At 39.7% G+C, this 19049-nt stretch overlaps 1 protein-coding gene across 1 annotated transcript in view; it reads left to right on the top strand.

Annotated features, from left to right (window-relative positions):
- The window catches only part of GUCY1A2 (guanylate cyclase 1 soluble subunit alpha 2), a 166510-nt gene that overhangs the window by 20799 nt on the left and 126662 nt on the right, over positions 1-19049 (top strand). Inside the window, exon 4 of the mRNA XM_075082227.1 lies at positions 12516-13234. Coding sequence (XP_074938328.1) covers positions 12516-13234 — 719 coding nt within the window. The remainder of the gene's footprint in view (positions 1-12515; positions 13235-19049) is intronic.

Below are 19049 nucleotides of genomic sequence, written 5' to 3'. Positions count from 1 at the left end.
ACCTTCCATGTCAGGGATATATGGTAAGGTGATATTCTGCCCACACTGGGGTCTGGGCCATTGTATCTTGCTGACTTAAAAACATTCTGGAGGTATATGGATTGCATGTCTGTCTTTTCTATCTTAAACTGTCAAACAGACTTGGTACAGTCTGTGAAACAGAATCACAGAATCACAGAATGGTGGGCGTTGGAAGGGACCTCTAGAGAACACCTTGTGCAACCTCCCTGCTTGTGCAGGTACACCTAGAGCAGGGGGCACAGGACTGCATCCATAGAAGGCTACCAGGTTGGTCAAGCATGAACTTCCCTTGGTGAATCCATGGTGACTACTTCTGATAACCTTCTTTTTCCTCTACATGCCTGGAGATGACCTCCAGAATGAACTGTTTCATCACCTTTCTGGGGATGGAAGTGAGGCTGACTGGCCTATGGTTTTCTGGGTCCTGCTCCTTGCCCTTTTTAAAGATTGGGGTGACAATTAACATTGGAGTGGATTGGAGTGACATTAACAAGAAACATTTAACATGTTCTAGTTGAGAGATGACTGTGTTTCCCTGACAATCACAATGCTTTTTTTTGGTGTCAGATGCCTTATTCTGCAAGATGCTAGGTGCTGTCAGGGAGGTTCTGAGTGCCTTTAACTGCTGCTGAAATTACGGGGAAGGGACAGTACTTGGCACTTTGCATGTATGAGACATGGAGAGAATTTAGAAGAAATTGAATTGTAAACATGTCCAGTATTAGTTACCATATTTTTTATTTGCATTTTTAAAGTATTTACAGCACAAATGATAGCCAATCATATCACAGACTCACAGAATCACAGAATCACAGAATCCCAGGTTGGAAGGGACCTCAGGGATCATCTAGTCCAACCTTTCTAGGAAGAGCAGAGACTAAACAAGATGGCCCAGCACCCTGTCCAGACAACTCTTGAAGGTGTCCAACGTGGCCGAGTCAACCTCTTCCCCAGGGAGATTATTCCAATGATTGACTGTCCTCAATGTGAAAAATTTCCCTCTCCTGTCCAATCGGAATCTCCCCAAGAGCTACTTGGGTCCATTCCCCCTTGTCGTCTCCATGTGACTCCTTGTAAGAAGGGAGTCTCCATCTTCTTTGTAGCTACCCCTTAAGTACTGGTACATGGTGATGAGATCCCCTCCGAGCCTCTTTTTCTCAAGGCTAAACAAACCCAGTTCTCCCAGCCTATCCTCATATGGCAGCTTCCCAGTCCTTGGATCATCTTGGTGGCCCTTCTCTGGACCCCTTCCAGCCTGTCCACATCCTTTTTGTAGAGCGGGGACCAGAACTGTACATAGGACTCCAGGTGTGGCCTGACAAGCACTGAGTAGAGTGGGATGATGACTTCTTTCTCTCTGCTGGCGATGCCCTTTTTGATGCAACCCAGCATCCTGTTGGCCATCTTGGCCGTAGCAGCCACTGTTCGCTCATGTTGAGCTTTCTGTCCACCAGCACCCCCAGGTCCCTTTCCACAGAGCTGCTCTCCAGCCAGGTGGATCCCAGTCTGTGCTGCACTCCCGGGTTATGTTTTCCCAGGTGCATGACCTTACACTTGTTCTTGTTGAACTTCGTAAGGTTCTTGTTGGTCCACTCTTCCAGCCCAACTCTTGAATGCTATTTCTCAGGAACAAACACTATAAGTGATAAGGCAGGACTTATGCAAAGTAATAACTTTCTGTGTTATCATGTGCAAAAAAAAAGTTTAGACAATAAGTATGTGTTTCACCATGACACAAATTATGTGTTCTAAGAAATAGTTATGAATACTTTTTCATCTTTAGAGTACTTTTAAATCAATATGTTACTCTTGGTCCCTTAGCATGGCTGAGCAATGCGCAGCTTGTTTTTTCAGCAGTATCCTCACAGTGCATGTGTGTCAGGGGCAGATTGAACAGTTGGGATCACAGTGTAGGTGTAACATCTAGACGTTATTGTCTTGGGGATTGATTAAAATAGGCTTTGTTGAAAAAACGTTTGCAGACACTCTGGGAAAAGCTCACCTTTTAAAGAATGAATTTGAGTTTATAGCAAAACCAAAAAAAAATTTCAAAGGGAGCAAAGCATTAAGATAATTAAAAAGCAGTACTTCTTTCCTTCTCCTTACCTGGGACAGGAACATAAGGGAATGAACAGTAAAACCAGCTTCTTCATTTTAATTGTAGTGCCTATCACAACAGATAAATAATTAATGGAGGCTGTGTAATTAATTCTCACAAAAGCAATTATTTTTCTGGTTGAATAAGGATTAGTGAGACCCGCTTCTGTGCAAGAAGGACGTAACCACTGGGATGTGTACCTAGAGCAATTGGCATTGCTGGAACAGGGGACAAGGATAAATCTTACTGTGATGGAGGCTAGAGAAACTGTTGAACCAAATCTGGCTCTCAGTTTATTTATATGAGTGGTAATGGGGACTTGCTGTCTAGGGCTGGAAGAAAGTGTTTTCTTAAAGGTGCTTGGAAACAACATCCTGCTCTCTTACCATAGATAATGCCAACATGATTCGCCTCTCCTGACCCTCTGACTGCCTCTGAAATAGTCATTTGGCATTCCTTATTCATCAGAAGACAACAAATGCTAAGATCATTAGTATGCGTGGAAGACTGTGAGCAGATGCTTCGCACCACGGTCCTGGTGCTTACACTGCTCACAGCAAAGTGCTGACTGCAAGCTGTATGCTCAGCTTGATGCATGTGATTCATCATGTATGAATACTGGAATTTTCCTCCTGCCAAGTTTTCACTAAAGTGTGACACCATCTTCCTGCAGTAGAAGGACCTGATTCTCCTCATCTCCTTGCTAAGTTGCCTCTGCTACAAGTATAGACATCAATAGAGCTGTTATTGCTTTAATCTGCTGTAATTATGGGAGCCATGTCCATCATGCTTGCACACTATAAACCATGTTTGATACCAGATCAATGGCACAGCTTTCCTCTGCAGTGACAGCTTCTGTGGCTGGAATATTCAATTTAACTTTGTATCCTTTTCAAAATAGTCCAGACAGCTTTATGATGGACTCTGCTTTCTTTAATTGGTGTATGCACAGTTTTACAGTGTCATTCATAAGGATATCGTCCAAAGGAAAACAAGGGACAATATAATGGAAGTTGGGAAAAACAGAAGAGAAATCCTAGCGTCTAAAGGGAGCCTTTATAAAGTTCCTAGTTTGAAATAAAGTATTTCAAAGAATAAGTGCTGGTCTGTTTTATGCTGTTGACACAGAATTGTTTTAGCTGACTAGCTAAGCTGTGTTCAGAGCAGATTGGCGTTAGTTTGAACTTACTTTAGAAATAATGATAAGAAAAAGATTCTGATGATGAAGTATATATGTGGGTGACTGCCACATTTCTTTATTAGGTGGCTATGAATTTATACTGAGGTTTGTTAGAAAGAAAGGTTGTATCTGAAAAGATTTCTTATTTGACCTTGGACATGTTTTTATTCTTTCTGTGCCTCAGTTTCCCATCTGTATAATGGAGATAATAGTTGGGTGTTTGGGGTTTTTTAATCCTTTAAACAGTATGTCAGTGCTGTTCCGATTTCAACCTTCTCAAAGCAAAGATGTTTTCATACCATTTTTACATTCAGCATTTTGAGCAATTACATCCAAATCTTGCTCGGACTACTTTTGTCCCTGTAATTAAAAATAATTTGATTTCAAGTAAGATTAGAGTGTGCATTTTGACTTACTGCAGCTAGTCAGGGTAAAGCAGGAGACTTCCATGTAGTTGCAAATTAGAACTCTGGCAACAGGAAAGTAAGGATGAAAATTTTTTTAAAATTGTTAGAGTGTAAGTCCTACTGTAAGGAATAAATTTTGGGTCATAAAGCCTTCATGACCTGTCCTGCTTATCTGTTTTGCAGATATTCCAAGCAGGTCTGTGCTACTGAGCTTTACGAAGCAACAGAGGAATGCCCAGTTTTCATTTTTCAACCCCACTGTGTACTTCTGATGTATCACATGATGTTTCACACATCCCAAATGCACAAGCTAGATAAAAATTGTACATCCTTCACTTTATGTCCTCCAAACACTCTTTTCGAACACTGCACACAATTAATGTAGCCTTTGCTGATGTGAACTGTTCTTCACTCTGATTTCAATCCTTCACAAAAAAAAACAAAAAGAAAGGGAGGTTCATGGAGGGAGTTATCTGTTTTCCCTTAAATGCCACCAGTATTTCCTTTAGAGCCTCTGTGCAGCTTGCTGAGGAGCTCTGTAATCTGTCATAACTTTGATATTAAAACTAATGAAAAGTAACCTCAATTCATAAATATCTATAACATAATCTTTTGTGCAAAATTTGCAAAGCAGAAGTAGATGTTCATACCCAATCTTTAATGACGTGGAAGGAATGTTGGCTTTGAAAGCCTATTTGTGTATTAGACTACAATATCTAAATTGTATGTACTGCAGCACCATGCTGCATATATACACTGCATAAATAACACCTGCAATACCTTGGGTGCGCAGCGTGAAGTTACAGATACACATGTAGCAGATAGTTGTTACAACAAGGAGGCCTGGAGAAATAATTGCACCTGTCTGCCTTTCCATTGCTTAAGATAGAGAAAAATACCGTCTTCCATTTCTTCATTCAAGAAATTGATTTATGCAACACCATTCTTTTTCATCTGTTATAAAAAATTGGATCCTAAAATTACCTCATTTTCCTTAAAAAACACACAGCATATGTAAATTGCTGCTAAGTCAGCTCTGCATGTGGACTTAACATGTATTGCAAGTATTTTTCCTGTTAGGCATTCTTAACTCACAGGTTGATAATAATGCTTGTCCTCTTAGTTTTGCTTCTGAGAGTCCTGTGAGGACTTTGCTCCTCTGTCATTTCTAAGCAAATATCTTTTTGGGCATCTGCCATTTGGAGGATGATAATGGCACAGTGGTAAGGATTCCCAAATCCCCTGGTGATAAGTTACGTGGAATCCCAGCCCAGAGCCCTGTCCCATCAGGGAGATAAATCATGTTCCTGGATTCAGCCCCCCTGAGACATGGAGGAGGTGGTGGAATCCATTGTTGGTGCAGGGGTTTAGAGAGCTTTTGCTCTGGGTGACATTTGCTTGTCACCACCAAAGAACATGTGTGCTGTAGGCTGCTTTACATAGAGCAAATCACTTCATGCCTAAATATATCTTGCAGGGCTGTTCCTTCATTTAGTGCAAAGGACATAATTCTATAGAAGTCATTTGTTTTTCGTACATTTGTCAAAGATGAAGAACTATGCTTCCTTTATGAAACTAAGGAAATCTCAGCTCTTACCCATATTCTGTAGTTAAAGAGGAATAAATTTGGGATCATTCTAGTTAACTATTTAATAACAACAGCACATAACTGCTGAAAAATACTACATTTGAAGAGGCAGGAAATATGTTGAAAAGGAGATGCCAGGCCAAATCTTAGCCTACAGTGAGGTTAGATGAGGTGATGCAATTGGAAAAACTGGACAAGGGTTTGGTACACTGAATGCTCGGCAGGTATGTGAAAACTCTAAATGCTTATATACTTAAAGTACAGAAATTACTATCACTTTCTGCTTCCTTTGAGCTAAGAACTGTAGATAGTCATTAGGATGCAACTAATTTAGGATACACAGCCTGATTTATAATTAAAGTTGTTGGCTCACAAATGGCATATAAGGAAATGTTACATGGCCCAGAGGACTGGTGATACTAACGGATTTTAATAATACTTGGAACTCTATCCTGGTCGGGGGTCTAAGCTATACACACAGGACTCCTATTATTTAGCAGATGTTACAGCACATTGGCAATACAAAAGTAATCTAAACAAAAATCACATAATTAATGTGATTTCAAAACTGAGATTAATGCATCTAAATTAGAAAATGACAAATGTTAATACCAAATGGCCTTAGACGTCCCACTTTTCTCAAATCAGAGCTCTTTATTGTTAGAAAGCAGATGAACTACCAGTAGATAGTGAGCAGTTTGAAGTTATGGTATACAATAACATCTTGTAGAAGTCTATTTATAAAGTAGAAGACATTCTGGTCATGATTCATTGGCTAAATGTAGGTGTTTACCATTATTTTTGGTGCTGTGGGCTATCTTGTGTGGCCTCAGTCAAACCTTCAGAAATGTTCAGGTCTCCCTTAAGTCCCGTGTCCTGGTGGAGTAACTATTTGTTAGTTTTACTGGAGATGTCTTGGATGCCTTATGAAGATTCAAGTAGCATTAGATTTCTATATTTAGTCAACTGAATTGAGCCCTTCATATATGTGAGGAATTATGAGAGAAGATTTTGCATTTAATGAGAAAAGTTTTTAGATTTCATTACAATTTTATTCTTTCCGAGAAGTGAAGTTCTGCTCCCTATGTCAATTCAAAGACATATATGCTTATTTTAATGCAAAAGCAATTTTAAAAACTCTGTTCTTATTGCTATTTGATCTCTAGAGTTAACGTGAAACAAACTGGATCTGCCTTATTTTTAGCAATCACCAACCTAGTGATTGCAGTTTTCATATAATAACCGCTGGGCAAATCTAAGAATTGAGGCTTCCAAGATGTGATGGGGGACACAAAATGATGATAGTCTTGCTTCAGACAGCTCGGCTTTGTCTGCAGAACTGGCTGTTACTGAAAGTGCTATATGGGGAAAAAAAAAGAACATTGCCTGTTCTTAATAGCTCAGCTGAGCTTCCTGTGTCAGTAGTTCGGAGCAGAATCTTTTAGATGTATGCTGAGCACAGGTGATAAGGTCCTCACCAAGAGGCAGTAATTACAGTGGTATTTCTAAGCATCATTTGTCAGAAGAGATCCTCACTTTAACAAGGAAGGAAAACGCCTCATTAAAATTGGATAAAACAAGTATTGTAGGTAACAAGTGTGAGGAATTCTTAATAATTCTAATTTTTATTTGACGAAATCTTTAAAAATATGCAAGCCCTGTATGGCACTGTAAGAGAAGTGTAGTAAAAATTTTACAGTTGTGTCAAAACCATACGTAAAGGCATAAAATTATGTTATTGTATTTATATAAAAACCACTAAAAACAGTAATATAAAAAACCTATCTGGATTCCCAGGATGACATAAATTCACCATCATAATGAATTAAGATCAAAGTCCTCTATACAGTAATTAGATGCTGTAGAAGGCTCACTTACAAGCCGAATGATTCATCTAATGTACCTTCAGCATTAGCCTGTACACATAAAATCCTTTTTTATTGAAAGAACAAATGTTGCTTTCCCTACCATCTTAAATTACGCTTTGGAATTCTGAACTGCTACCTGGCTTTCTGTCCAAAAGTTTGTTTAAGGCAAAGATCTTATTCGTGCCAAAAATCTACTAATCCAAAAACATTTAAGAGGTATTTGCTATAATTGAAGGTGGCAAATTCTGCTTCTGTCCACAGTATGAGTTCTGGAATTGCATATTGAATTGTCCCATCCCCTTAATATTTGACATTTACAGATTCTTAATGGGTATCCCAGAAAAAAAAAAAAGGTATTTTTCTATGCCAAAGGAATCAGATGGTGGCCACTCTGCAACCATTGTCTCCATGATTTACTTTAAGGAAGAACTGGATGGCTTGTAAGTGCATCTGCATGCTCTGCAAGTTAATGGATTACTTGGACATTTTTATCACATCATTCATCTTCTATTTGTTTCTGAAGAGCCTATGATTTGTGATTTTCTTTATGGGAACAGATTCCTATCTAATTTTTCCACTTAGTAATGTACAAAATACTTACAAGTAGTGTATTAGTTCCTTGACATTTTGTAGTGCATTTGCAGTTTACAGGAACTGCTGAAAAGAAAATGAAGGACCTTTTACTAGCATGTTATTACAGGATGAAGTCATCTATTTCTGCTCCAGTTCAGTGAAATACTTGATTTGTACTTTAAACCTATGCTTAAAGACTTTGGTAATTTTGGATCTGGCTCACAAGTATAGGATCTCTTCTATAAATGCCTTTGAGACACATTTTCAAAGTACAATGATGGATCTTATATAGTACTTTTGTCATAGATCCCAAAGTGCTTTGTAATGGAGGCTCAGAGCAATACCCTCATTCTATGGTTGCTTTGCCTCAATTTCCTTCTACAATGTGCAGATTTAATTTCTCTCTAGTATGGGCTAGAATAAAAATGGCATTGTAAGAATAAGCAACAAAAAGACATTACTAAGGAAAAAACTTAGTAGAGTTAAAACATGTGATGTGCCCTCTTGAAGAAGTGGATTTAGAAATAGAAGCACAGCAGATCACTTTCCAAAAGGAAAGTAAATTGAGGGCGATGTATTTATTCAGTATATTAGTAGAAGGTTGGTAAACAGCAGAAGCTTAAAATAACAAATGGCTTTGCTTGGGCAACAGCAGAGAGTGTTGGGATGAATTTGGGTTTATTTTGTATCACTGCTATTCAGTGAAGTGTCTTGGTGAAACTATGGAAGACTTTTTTGTACTCACCAATTGCAAGTTAGTGCCCATTAAGAAGCCTTACCAATGGTTGTCAGGGTCACGCAGGAGGTGATATGGGAGCGCAGGGCCTCTGCATTTGGAAGTGCTGGGCATGCGTACAGATCTCAAATACTATTTTCTTGCCAGGCAGCTGAATCACAACTTTGATTAGATGTCCATGGTGAAAAAGAAAGAATGGAAATGCCAGCTTTTCAGAAAGGAATAGCAAGTAATTGATTCGGATGAACAGAAGTTGACCCACGTTTTCAGTGCCATCTTCAATTTGAATTACTCCAATGCAAAATCAAAATTAAAACAAAATGAAGATGCAGAAAAAGAATTTAATGTGAGACAGGTTTGAAAAGATTAGACTGTTTATGCACGTATATAACCTGAAGGTTATAAATAAGATTATTTTAATGATTTTATTTGTCTTTTCTTAAAATAAAATAAAAAACAAAGGAAATACTGAATATGTTGGAATTAAAAATCGTACCAAAGATAATTTTTAAAGATAAATGTAGTAAAGTAGGCACTATAGAGACAATGAGTTCTGGGAATATTTTTAACAAGCAGGTTTTTCTGTACATAATAAAACTATCTCCTGATCTGGTAGTTCCATCCATTTCAGTGAATAAGCCAAACATCTATGTAGCAGGTAGGGAGGAGCTTCCTCAAAACCCTTTTTTGTCATGATTTTCCATCAGATTTTATAGTTTTTCTATAGCATCTGATACCAGTCACTGCTGAGACAAGTTCTCAGAGCAGCTGAATAGTGATCTGATGCAGTCTGACATTTTCTTTCCTTGTGATGATGACAGTCATTTCTATTGCCTATCGAAAGCTAAACATATCCAGTAAGTATAGAGGAAGGGGTAAGGAGAAACTCCACAGAAGATATTAAAGGGATTGAGGCCATTTACATGGTAGCAAATGAAAAGGTTATGATGAAATATATAGAGAGTTAACGTTAGGTAAGTGTGTGCTTCTGTTCAGCATTTGTTTCAATAAGAGAGGCAGGAATAAGTCAGTAAAAATATAGATTAAGTGTTTTGTGCAACTTCGTATAAGTACCTCACTGAAGCCAAAAGCTTTGTAGGAGTACGGAAGAAAAATAGTTTGTGTGTGTTTGTATAATAGGAATTTAAATAAAGATTTTTTGATTTAAAGAAGAACCATCATGCTTCAAGCAGAAATTGACCTTTTATTGGTGAGCCTTAGGAAGAAACTTCCCTGATAGGTACGCTATACTTGTTTGTTTTAGAAGGTTGTTTGACTTTGTTTAAGTTTCTCAGTATCTCATGGTGTCTATTATTAGAGAGAAAATTCCCGACAAAGACAGACCAGCAGTTTGGACGAGTTTGGGCATATCCATTTTTCTATTCTGCCCTAATCTAATTTTCTGCCGGTACTGTGTGTAACTCAATTCAAAGCTAAAACGTTTTTTTAAAGTAGTGGCACGTCCTCAAGCCAGGTCATTGACCTGATTTTCATAGTATAATTCATGCTGCTTGGAGTCAGTACGTTGTGTCCAGATTGAACAGCCAGTCCTTCAGGGCAGACAAGAAGACCAGTCTAAGGCAATCAGCAAAACCTTGGGCCGAATACTAAGATACAACTCCTGTTAACAATAATGAGACAAGGCTTACATATGTAGCAGTACAGTACACAAGTGATCAGTCTGCATATCCTCGTTTCAGTTAGTGGTGCCAGGGCAACTGACTGGTTTACTGCAACTTTATACTTTAAAGGCAACCCAGCCTATGCTGTCATTTTGGGCAGGTTCGTGGGATGTTGCATAGCTCTGTAACAGTATTTGGTCATTTACATGAATAGCTGTCCTGTTCCCATATTTTCAGGGCCTCTGCAATCTTACAGCCTCGGACGCCCCTGCTAGGCTGCTCACTTCTACACACAGACTTCTAAAGTTATTTGCAGTTCACTCTGTGAACAAGATTTGAAAGTATGCATATGTGTTTGTGTATACATAAAATATGATCATTTCTTAGCTCCTTGCTGTTAATAACCAGTTATGACAATGTTATTGGTATGGGTTAGAATTTAAGTCTTTTTGGGCTATAGTGAGTGTTTTTATGGACAATATTGCAATACTACATTATGCAGATGTAGCGGTAATGAGTCAGGAATTGGCACGCTGTCCTCTGAGTCAGGATATTAGGGGGCATTTTGTACCAGAGGTACTTTCTTTTGGCTTTGCTGCAGATCTGACCATCTGTGGTCATAAAAGATCCTGGGTATATTTTTGTAATAACCTAGTTTAGTGACCAAATTTGATTATGAGTAATGGCATTTGAATGAACTTTCCCAAATTATTACTATTACTTCTTTCATAAAATATGCTTGGTCATGCTGTCATGTTGTCCTGTTTATATATGTAATTTTATGCATTTTACTGTGCGATTAACCATATTGATGGTCCAAACAAAACTATAGTGGCAGATAGTTTGCAAAACTGTGGAACACTCAGATCCCTTGTGAATATTGATTGTTATAATTATGCCTGTGTGCATAGGCAGTTCAGACTCTGCCTTGAGATGATCAAAGGTTATTGTCTGCAAACAACAGATGAATGACTTCTTGTCTTGGGCATGAAAGTCACTAATCACACTGTTCTTCCAAATTTCAAAGCCTACAAGCAATCTAAACAAACAGTGAGAAGTTTGGTGATCCACTGGGATCTTATCGATGTTATAAAGCATGCTGAATACATATTAAAATCAAGAGCCTGTAGATCCCTTAGGAAATAAGTAACTGTCCTTCATTTCTGTTAGAATTCAAGATAAATTTTAAGGTGTTTGAATGTTTCACTGAACTTTGATATATTTCAGTACACTGAGGAACTCTGTTAATTCCATTATTAATTTCCTTTGAAAACTTTTGCTGGATACTCGTAATTCACATAAAGCTGATTCATACTTCTTTTTCTTCTATTACAGCTTAGAACTATAAAAACATATCTGATAAATTCTGAAACTCTACTGTGTGATATAGAGTTTATGTACAGATGAGATTTAACAGAGCATGTCTTCCTTAAAATAGGACAGAGGAAAATGTTTAATAACCATCTCAAAATTATTTTTTCTAGGTTATCCTTAAAATGGTAAATTACAAACTGGAGTAGGATTTGATACACTTTTGTATCCAGGGACTACCATTACTGCTATTTTTTCATCCGTTCAGCAACACCAGCCGTATCACCTCCGTAAATCAAAACCTTTTGAATTTCTGTGATGGAGACTTGAAATGACATTGTGAGGTATCACAGAGCTGTCCCATCTATGAGCAGTTCAGATCGCTCTGAGAGGCAGGTTTTTGTTGTTTTTTTTTTTTTTTTTTTTAAATGGGTGAGTGTAGAAGCCTATAAATAGAAAGGCTTTGCTCTCCTTTGCAGGCAACAAAAAAGTAGTAATTATTCCTTTGTATCTTCTGGCAGTACCCGATATCTATAACGAGGAAAGTCTGAAAAAAAACCCACAGACCCCCTCCCCCAGCAACTAATGTGTCACCTGACAGTAGAGCTTCACATTGCTTATTGAAAGCCAGAGGCCTGACTTTGAGCCCCAGTACCTTATTCTTCAAGCTGGTAAGAGCTGGATCCCCCGCAGAGGCAGTGAACAGACATGCTATAAAAGCAGAAGCCTTGCTTGTTGCCAGGTCAACAATAGAAGGGTTGCACCCATGGCTGGGTGTGTTCACACAGTGGACCGCATGTGGCATACAAAAGTCAGGGAAATTATAATGTATTCTGGCTTCCAGCAGGGAAGAGGAGACAGGCAAGTGTAACTCCCACAAGTAGCTGGCTGGGACAGTGAGCTGAAATCATGAGGAATTAAAATGACAGGCAAAAATGGCTTCTAGGGTTATTCCCAACCACCAGAGAAAACAGAAGTCCCATGGGTAGGTATCCAGTGAAAAAGCCACTCTCACTGACTTGGAAAAACACTGGGCAAATAGAGAACAAGGGGAAAATGTAACACAGTAGCAATACTATGTTGTTGATATTAGTGTCTCATTGTCCTGTAGGTTTGAAGTTTGAGGAAATGCAAGAAAAGTTTGGGGAGGAATTCTTCAATATCTGCTTTGATGAGAATGAGAGAGTTCTTCGAGCTGTAGGTGGGACCCTTCAAGACTTCTTCAATGGCTTTGATGCTTTGCTGGAGCACATTAGAACTTCATTTGGAAGACAGGCCACCCTGGAATCCCCTTCTTTCCTATGCAAAGAGCTCCCTGAAGGCAATCTCATGCTTCATTACTTTCATCCACATCAGATTGTGGGATTTGCAATGGTGGGAATGATAAAGGCAGCAGCAAAGAAGATTTACCGCTTGGAAGTCGAAGTAGAACAGGTCACTAATGATAAATTGTGTTCAGAGGGGACGAACCCAGGTAACTGCAGCTGTCTGACTTTCCTTATAAAAGAACATGAAAATGCAAATATCACAAAAGCACTTCCACCGGGAACTTCCCAGTCCCCCTTAGACCTGAGGATTAGCATCAGCACCTTCTGCAGAGCTTTTCCCTTTCACCTGATGTTTGATCCAAACATGCTGGTTCTCCAGCTTGGAGAAGGTCTTAGGAAGCAGCTCAGGTGTGACACTCATAAAACTCTGAAATTCCAAGAGTGCTTCGACATAGTTTCTCCTAAAATCAGTGCCACATTTGAACGAGTTCTCCTGAGATTATCTACTCCCTTTGTCATTCGGACCAAAGTTGAGGATTCTGGCTCTGAAAATAAAGACAAGGTAAGAACATTAATTTGGAAGGGGATGTGTGTATATGTGTGTGACGGGAGAGGATTATTTATTCAGAGAGAAGCAGCTCAAGCCCTGTGTACTCTGGAAAGCTCACTTACGCCTTGCAAACAGGGGCTAAGTGGTATTCCCCAGCCAAGTGAATATTTTCCTAAATTATTTATAAGCTTTGCCTGTGATATAGCAAATCATGACATTGCCATTCAGAAAATTCTGCGCTGTGGAGTTGAATAGTACAGTTTAAATCAAAAGGGTGAGGAATTTTACAGAATGCCCATATCTAATCCTTACTTTAGCTCCAGCTATATTATGGTAACAATAATAGTTATTAAGCCATTTACTAGGGAATAGCTTTCAGTATGTTTTCTGAAAGACTCTCACTGCAGGGTTCACACTGCCACTTTATTATATCCTACTTGCCTGTTTTGAAATGCTGCTTTCCTCTGTGTTTCTTCTTATCTCTCGCCCTGCACTCAAGTGAACCAGAGGTGTAAGTGGTACCAAGTATCACTTATAACAGTTTTAATGCTTTCCAGTCATTTAAATAGGCACTTGTCCTCCTACACTGCCTCTTCCCTCAGTAAGCCCTATGTTGAGTTCAGTGCATCCTGGGTGAGTTAGGTGAGGACATGTCTTGTGAGTGGACCTCTCCAGAGGTTGGATGGAGTTTGTCTTATTGAACATCCTTGAATTATGAGAAAGCTTTTTGGTATGTATGAAGTTGAGTTCCAGCTTTATGCGCTGAAGTTTTATACTTAATGCTTACATTGAAAGCCTATGCGTGGGTGCCTTGGAAATACTGTCCCTAAGTAAAGGAATTATTGATTTTCAGGGTTTTCAAGAGGTAGCACCCAAGAGTAGTCAATCTCAATCAACACTGGATACTTAGACATGTAAGTTCTGCCTGTGGGTGCCATATTTACAGTTTAGGTGGTCTTGATATATATAGCTTGAGAAACTCCACTTCTGTTTTGCTAGATACACCGGGCAGGAGTTTCAGAGAGACTCCTGTGGTAGCTGAATATTGAGTTCTGTGTTCTTTTCAAAGTATAGCCACTTTTGACAGCAGCAATGTTTCCAGCTCCTCTTTGGCTCTGCTCTTTGGCACCAATAAATATGTTTCTGCTGCATTTTCCCCTGGAAACAACATATTCTCCCAGGAGAAGCAAACTAGTGCCTCTCATTTTGTATGAATTGATGTTATTCAACCTGTTTAAAGCCAAAAGGGAGTTTATTTTTTCAGAATCTATCCTCAAAGTCACCTTAGCCTTTAATTATGGAGAGGAAATTTTGTGTGAAAAGTTTGGAGGTGTTGGCTCTAAGCTACCTTCTGGTGCAATCATTTCTCCTTTGAAAGATGCTTGTGCCATGCTCTTTCCTCCCTCAGAGCCTGCCCATCCTTTTCAGGCACCTTCCTCTGCCTTGGACAGAGTCACAGCCCTTCAACTATCTTCTGCTCTTCATGAATCTGCTATAAATCATTCTGAGAGGAAGAAGGTTTTGGCAAGGGAGCTTTAAAAACTTTTTTTCCTGTCTAATTACAAGTTAAATGAACTAAACATTCTCTTACCTGGGCAGGTTTCGTATGCTTGTGGATTGCTCATAGGAGAGGTGGCAGGGAGTGGAGCTTGTCTGAGGCATGTTGTAGCAGCCAGTGTGGGAAGCAACTCTGATTTCAAAAGCTTGTCCTGTACCATCAAGCTGTGCAGCCCTGAGCGCACCCATGACTCAAGGCTGTGGCTTGTGCCATGTGTCACTACAGGTGGGTAACAAACTGAATCAGTGGTGGGCCCAGTTACCACTCCAGAGAGTGACCCTCTCTGTCTTAAAGGCATGTGTAGAATCAGACCTTGAACAAGTGTCACCACTAGCACTGAGGTAGCAAATCAGATTTTCTTGAGAAGCGGGTAAAAGGGAATGGCAGTAGAGGAAACCCTTTGTCTGCCAGCAGTTAGGAGAAAACTTGTGTCTTGAACAGTAAGGTGTAAATGAGAAAGAAAAGGGTGCTGGTGAGGTGCAGGGGACCTGAGGTACATGTTGTGCTGCAGGCATGGGAGTTAATTTGAGAATGTCAATTTAGCTGAAGAGGTATTTTCTTCTGACCTGTGGAGATGTATGTACACCTCTGCAGAAGCACAGCCTCATGCATCGATGCATCAATATCTCAAAGAAGTTTTGTTAATTTGGTATGCCACCAGCTGTTCCTTGGAGCTCTGAGTATTTACAGGATCCCATTGTTGTAAGGACCAAACAGGGAAGAGAACTCCCTACCTGAAGAACATGGACTCTATAGCTTTAATCCCAATTTTCAACACCATCTGTACGCCTGGGTCATAATTCTAATGTTTTGATGTTTGCTTGGCTGATATTTTAGTCTCCATTATACAATGACACAGGGGGACAATGCAAGCATTTATTCTGCAAAATAGTAAGCAATTGTATAAATTTATTGTGTCAGCAGTCTTACTCACTTTACCTGGGCTTACCATAAGTTTGCAACTGGACACACTTAAAACTCTGTGGAAAATAAGAACCAAATTGTGCAAACTAATCCAGAGAAAGGCAGGATGTGATGGTTTACTTCCATCCTTTCTTCCCTCCCTCCTTCTGTCCTTCCATTTTATTTTCTGCAGTGATCGTAATCCACGCTGATGCTTTGGTTTTTTTCTTGATTAATCTGCACATTAAAAATTGCCTATATAAGCAATTGTGACTGTCTTTAGATCAGGTTTCCTAGTATGCATACAGTTCTTTACATGTATAAAAGCTGGATGTGATTGGCCTCTGAGGTTTCCAGTTTTCCAATGCAGCTAAGCTCACGTTAATGTTTGTTGTTTATGGTATGGTACTACTCAGATGCTGAAGGGAGTATTAGGGCCATAATACTCTATTTCTTGTACAAACATTTTTTTTTCCCCACATTTCAAACTTATTTTTATTCAGGGCTTTTTTTGTGTGTTTAACCAGAGAACTTCACTTGCATGCAATCTGTTTTTCCAAATTGTGCGTATTATCCCTAAATAACAAGATCACAAATATTGCTATTTCACCTCTCTAAAGAAACTCATTCTACACCTCTCTGGGAGAAATTCTTTATTGCAGCAATCAAAAATACATTTATTGTGGCAATTAACCATTTGGGATTGATTGCTTATAGCTTCATACATGGCTAATACAACTGCACTCCACAAGAGTTTAATGAAAATTAGTGGAGTCTCATATGGAATAAGATATAATTTAAATTGAGAGGACTGGGTCTGAACTTGTCTGCTGGAGTGTTCTGAAGTCCCTGTCAAGCCCGTCCACTGAGGTTTCCTTTCCATGAAGGTGCTGGCATGCAAGGGAGCTGACGGTTGCATACTGCCATGTGTGGGGACAGGAGCTGCCTTCCTGTAGGCACACCACAGTCCTCAGTGGAGGGTCCTCCTGGCCAAGTGGCTGTCTGGAAAGCACCACCGCTCCCTCATTGGCAGCACTTCCAGGTGTTGGCAGAAAGCAGATGGGGTGTTAGGACCCAAGTGTCTCCCTGACTCTATCACCTGCGCAGAGAGTGTGTTGACATGACTGTTTCAATGTTTCACTTGTGGGCACTACTTAGTCATGTATGGCTATCAACATTGGTGTCTCCCATCTGAGCTTCTGCAGGACTTCCACTTTCTTACGTTCCCTATAGAAGTTAATTCCTCATCTCTGTGAGTCACCGTTGTTTTTAAGGCAGATCATCTTTTACCGTGTCTCTTTGTGTATGGTGTTTGTTTCAACAGAACTCCCCAATAGATATTACCTGATTCTGCTGCCTCAATGACTTTGCCTTTCTCAAGCAGCCTGGTAACTCTCCCCTCACCTTAATGGTGAGACCTTGAACAAGTCTTTCTTTTAGTTGCCACCAAGGCCACGTTTCAGTTTTTCATTGAAAGCGCATCATATGAATTTTCCACTTTGCCTTTTTTTTTGCACAGAACAAGACAAAATGCAGCTGATAACCCAGCAGTGGCATGTGCATGTAGCATGAGTGCAGGTGCACAGCCCTCTCACCATTTCTTGACCAGACAAGGGCTGGAAGCCCCTGATAGGTACCTCCTGAATACAGTTGTTTTCTGACTATACTAATGAACAAGGCCATCTGTGACATGATGTAAACACTTGCCTCCTTGACAGTATAGTGAGACAGCTGGAGCTGCTTCACTTTTTGTCTGTATGGGAAGACAATGACTGACTCTTGGTTTTTCTTTCCTGGCTAACATCCTCCTTACGTGCCATTCCTGTACCATCAGTGCTGGGCAGATCGAGAGGAGATGGGGCTGCCCTTGTGGGGACCCACTGTATTCCTGGGGCCTTTATCCAGACCCAGTCCTCTCGGTGCACAGATTGACAGGCTGAGCCCTGCCAGCACTGGTTTGTGGGCACCTTTCTGAAACCATTGCTTGGCATGCAGTTGGCAAGAAAGTTGGAAGTGAATCGTGAAAGAAATTATTTGGTTCCCTGCCAGATACCATGCAGCTGTGTTTTCCTGGTACTATTGCTCTCCTGCTTGGACTAACAGCCTTTTCCCACCTCTGAAATAAATCATTTTTTATAAGGATACTTACTGGCCTTTGACTTACTGTTAGACCTGTGAACTCTTTAATGGAGAGAACCTTTCTAAGAATAAAGCTGGCACCAAAAATTGCCTTACTGAAGGTGGCCAGAATTTTTCTGGTGGAATGTATTGTCTTTGAATATGACATTTTGTTAAAATCACAACTTCCCAGGGATTCAGCAAAATTTACTTTTATTGTGTTAAAATGTTTTCACCAATAATTTTAGATTTAAATTTAAAATACTTTTTATTAGGAAAAAGTTTTACATTTCCGTTATAACACAACATTTAAAAATATGAAACATTGGGTTTGACAAAAAGAATCATCTGAAAATTTTATATTGCAAGAGGTTCCAAATACCACATATAATTCAGCTTTTCAAGAAATACCAACTCCAAATGTCCAGCAAAATGGTAGTGTCAGCTTTTTATATCTCTACTGATTGTGCAGGCTGCCTAAGCCAGCACCTCAGCTGTTGTCAGTGGGGAGGAGAGGTTTGTGGTAGATGAGCTAGACTGTACCCTCAGGAATTTTTCCCAGTCTACTGATTTAGATAAATGCATAAATATATGAAAATAAACCAGTCAAGAGGCAAGATTAAAAATGTGTATCTGGAAAGTTAAATTCTAAAGCGTATAGATAGGCACGTAGTAAATGGCTAGATTTTTAAAAATGCTGAGTAATAAACACCTCTTCATTTTAAAACGTAGGCTGATTCAGTGGAAGTTGGTGGGAATTTCTCCTGTTCATTTCCATTATGTTGTTTAACTACGGATTTACTAATCTTGTCTCTCTTCCATGGTACGAGGAAATGCCGTCTCTAGGTCAAATATTTCCTTTCAGTCACTCAGCTGTGTATTTGCCATGTATTATCAGCTCAAAAGTCCATCCAGTCCTTCATGCTGACTCTTACAGTGACCAACAGACAATGCTTAATGAAAAATATAAGAAAAGTTTAAGCCCGCAGTGCTATTTTCTGTAATACACGCTCCCAGCTTTTAGCTCTTCTGGGATGAAAGCGCATCCTCTTGCAGTGGCATCCAGGAGGTGGCACCTGATAGCCCCTGCAGGACCAGGGGAAGTTCATACTGTAGGCTTCTGTGGCATCCTGTGGACATAAGGTCCACTGTTTACTAGAAACTGTGAAGATGAGACCTCTCTGGTTGGTGGCCACTTGCAGCCACTTTCAGCCAGGTCTGTGGGGACATGATGTGCAGAGTGGAGCA

The sequence above is a fragment of the Phalacrocorax aristotelis genome, chromosome 1 (genome assembly GCF_949628215.1).
Source record: "Phalacrocorax aristotelis chromosome 1, bGulAri2.1, whole genome shotgun sequence".
Classification (NCBI taxonomy): Eukaryota; Metazoa; Chordata; class Aves; order Suliformes; family Phalacrocoracidae; genus Phalacrocorax; species Phalacrocorax aristotelis.
This window is presented reverse-complemented; position numbering and strand designations above follow the sequence as displayed.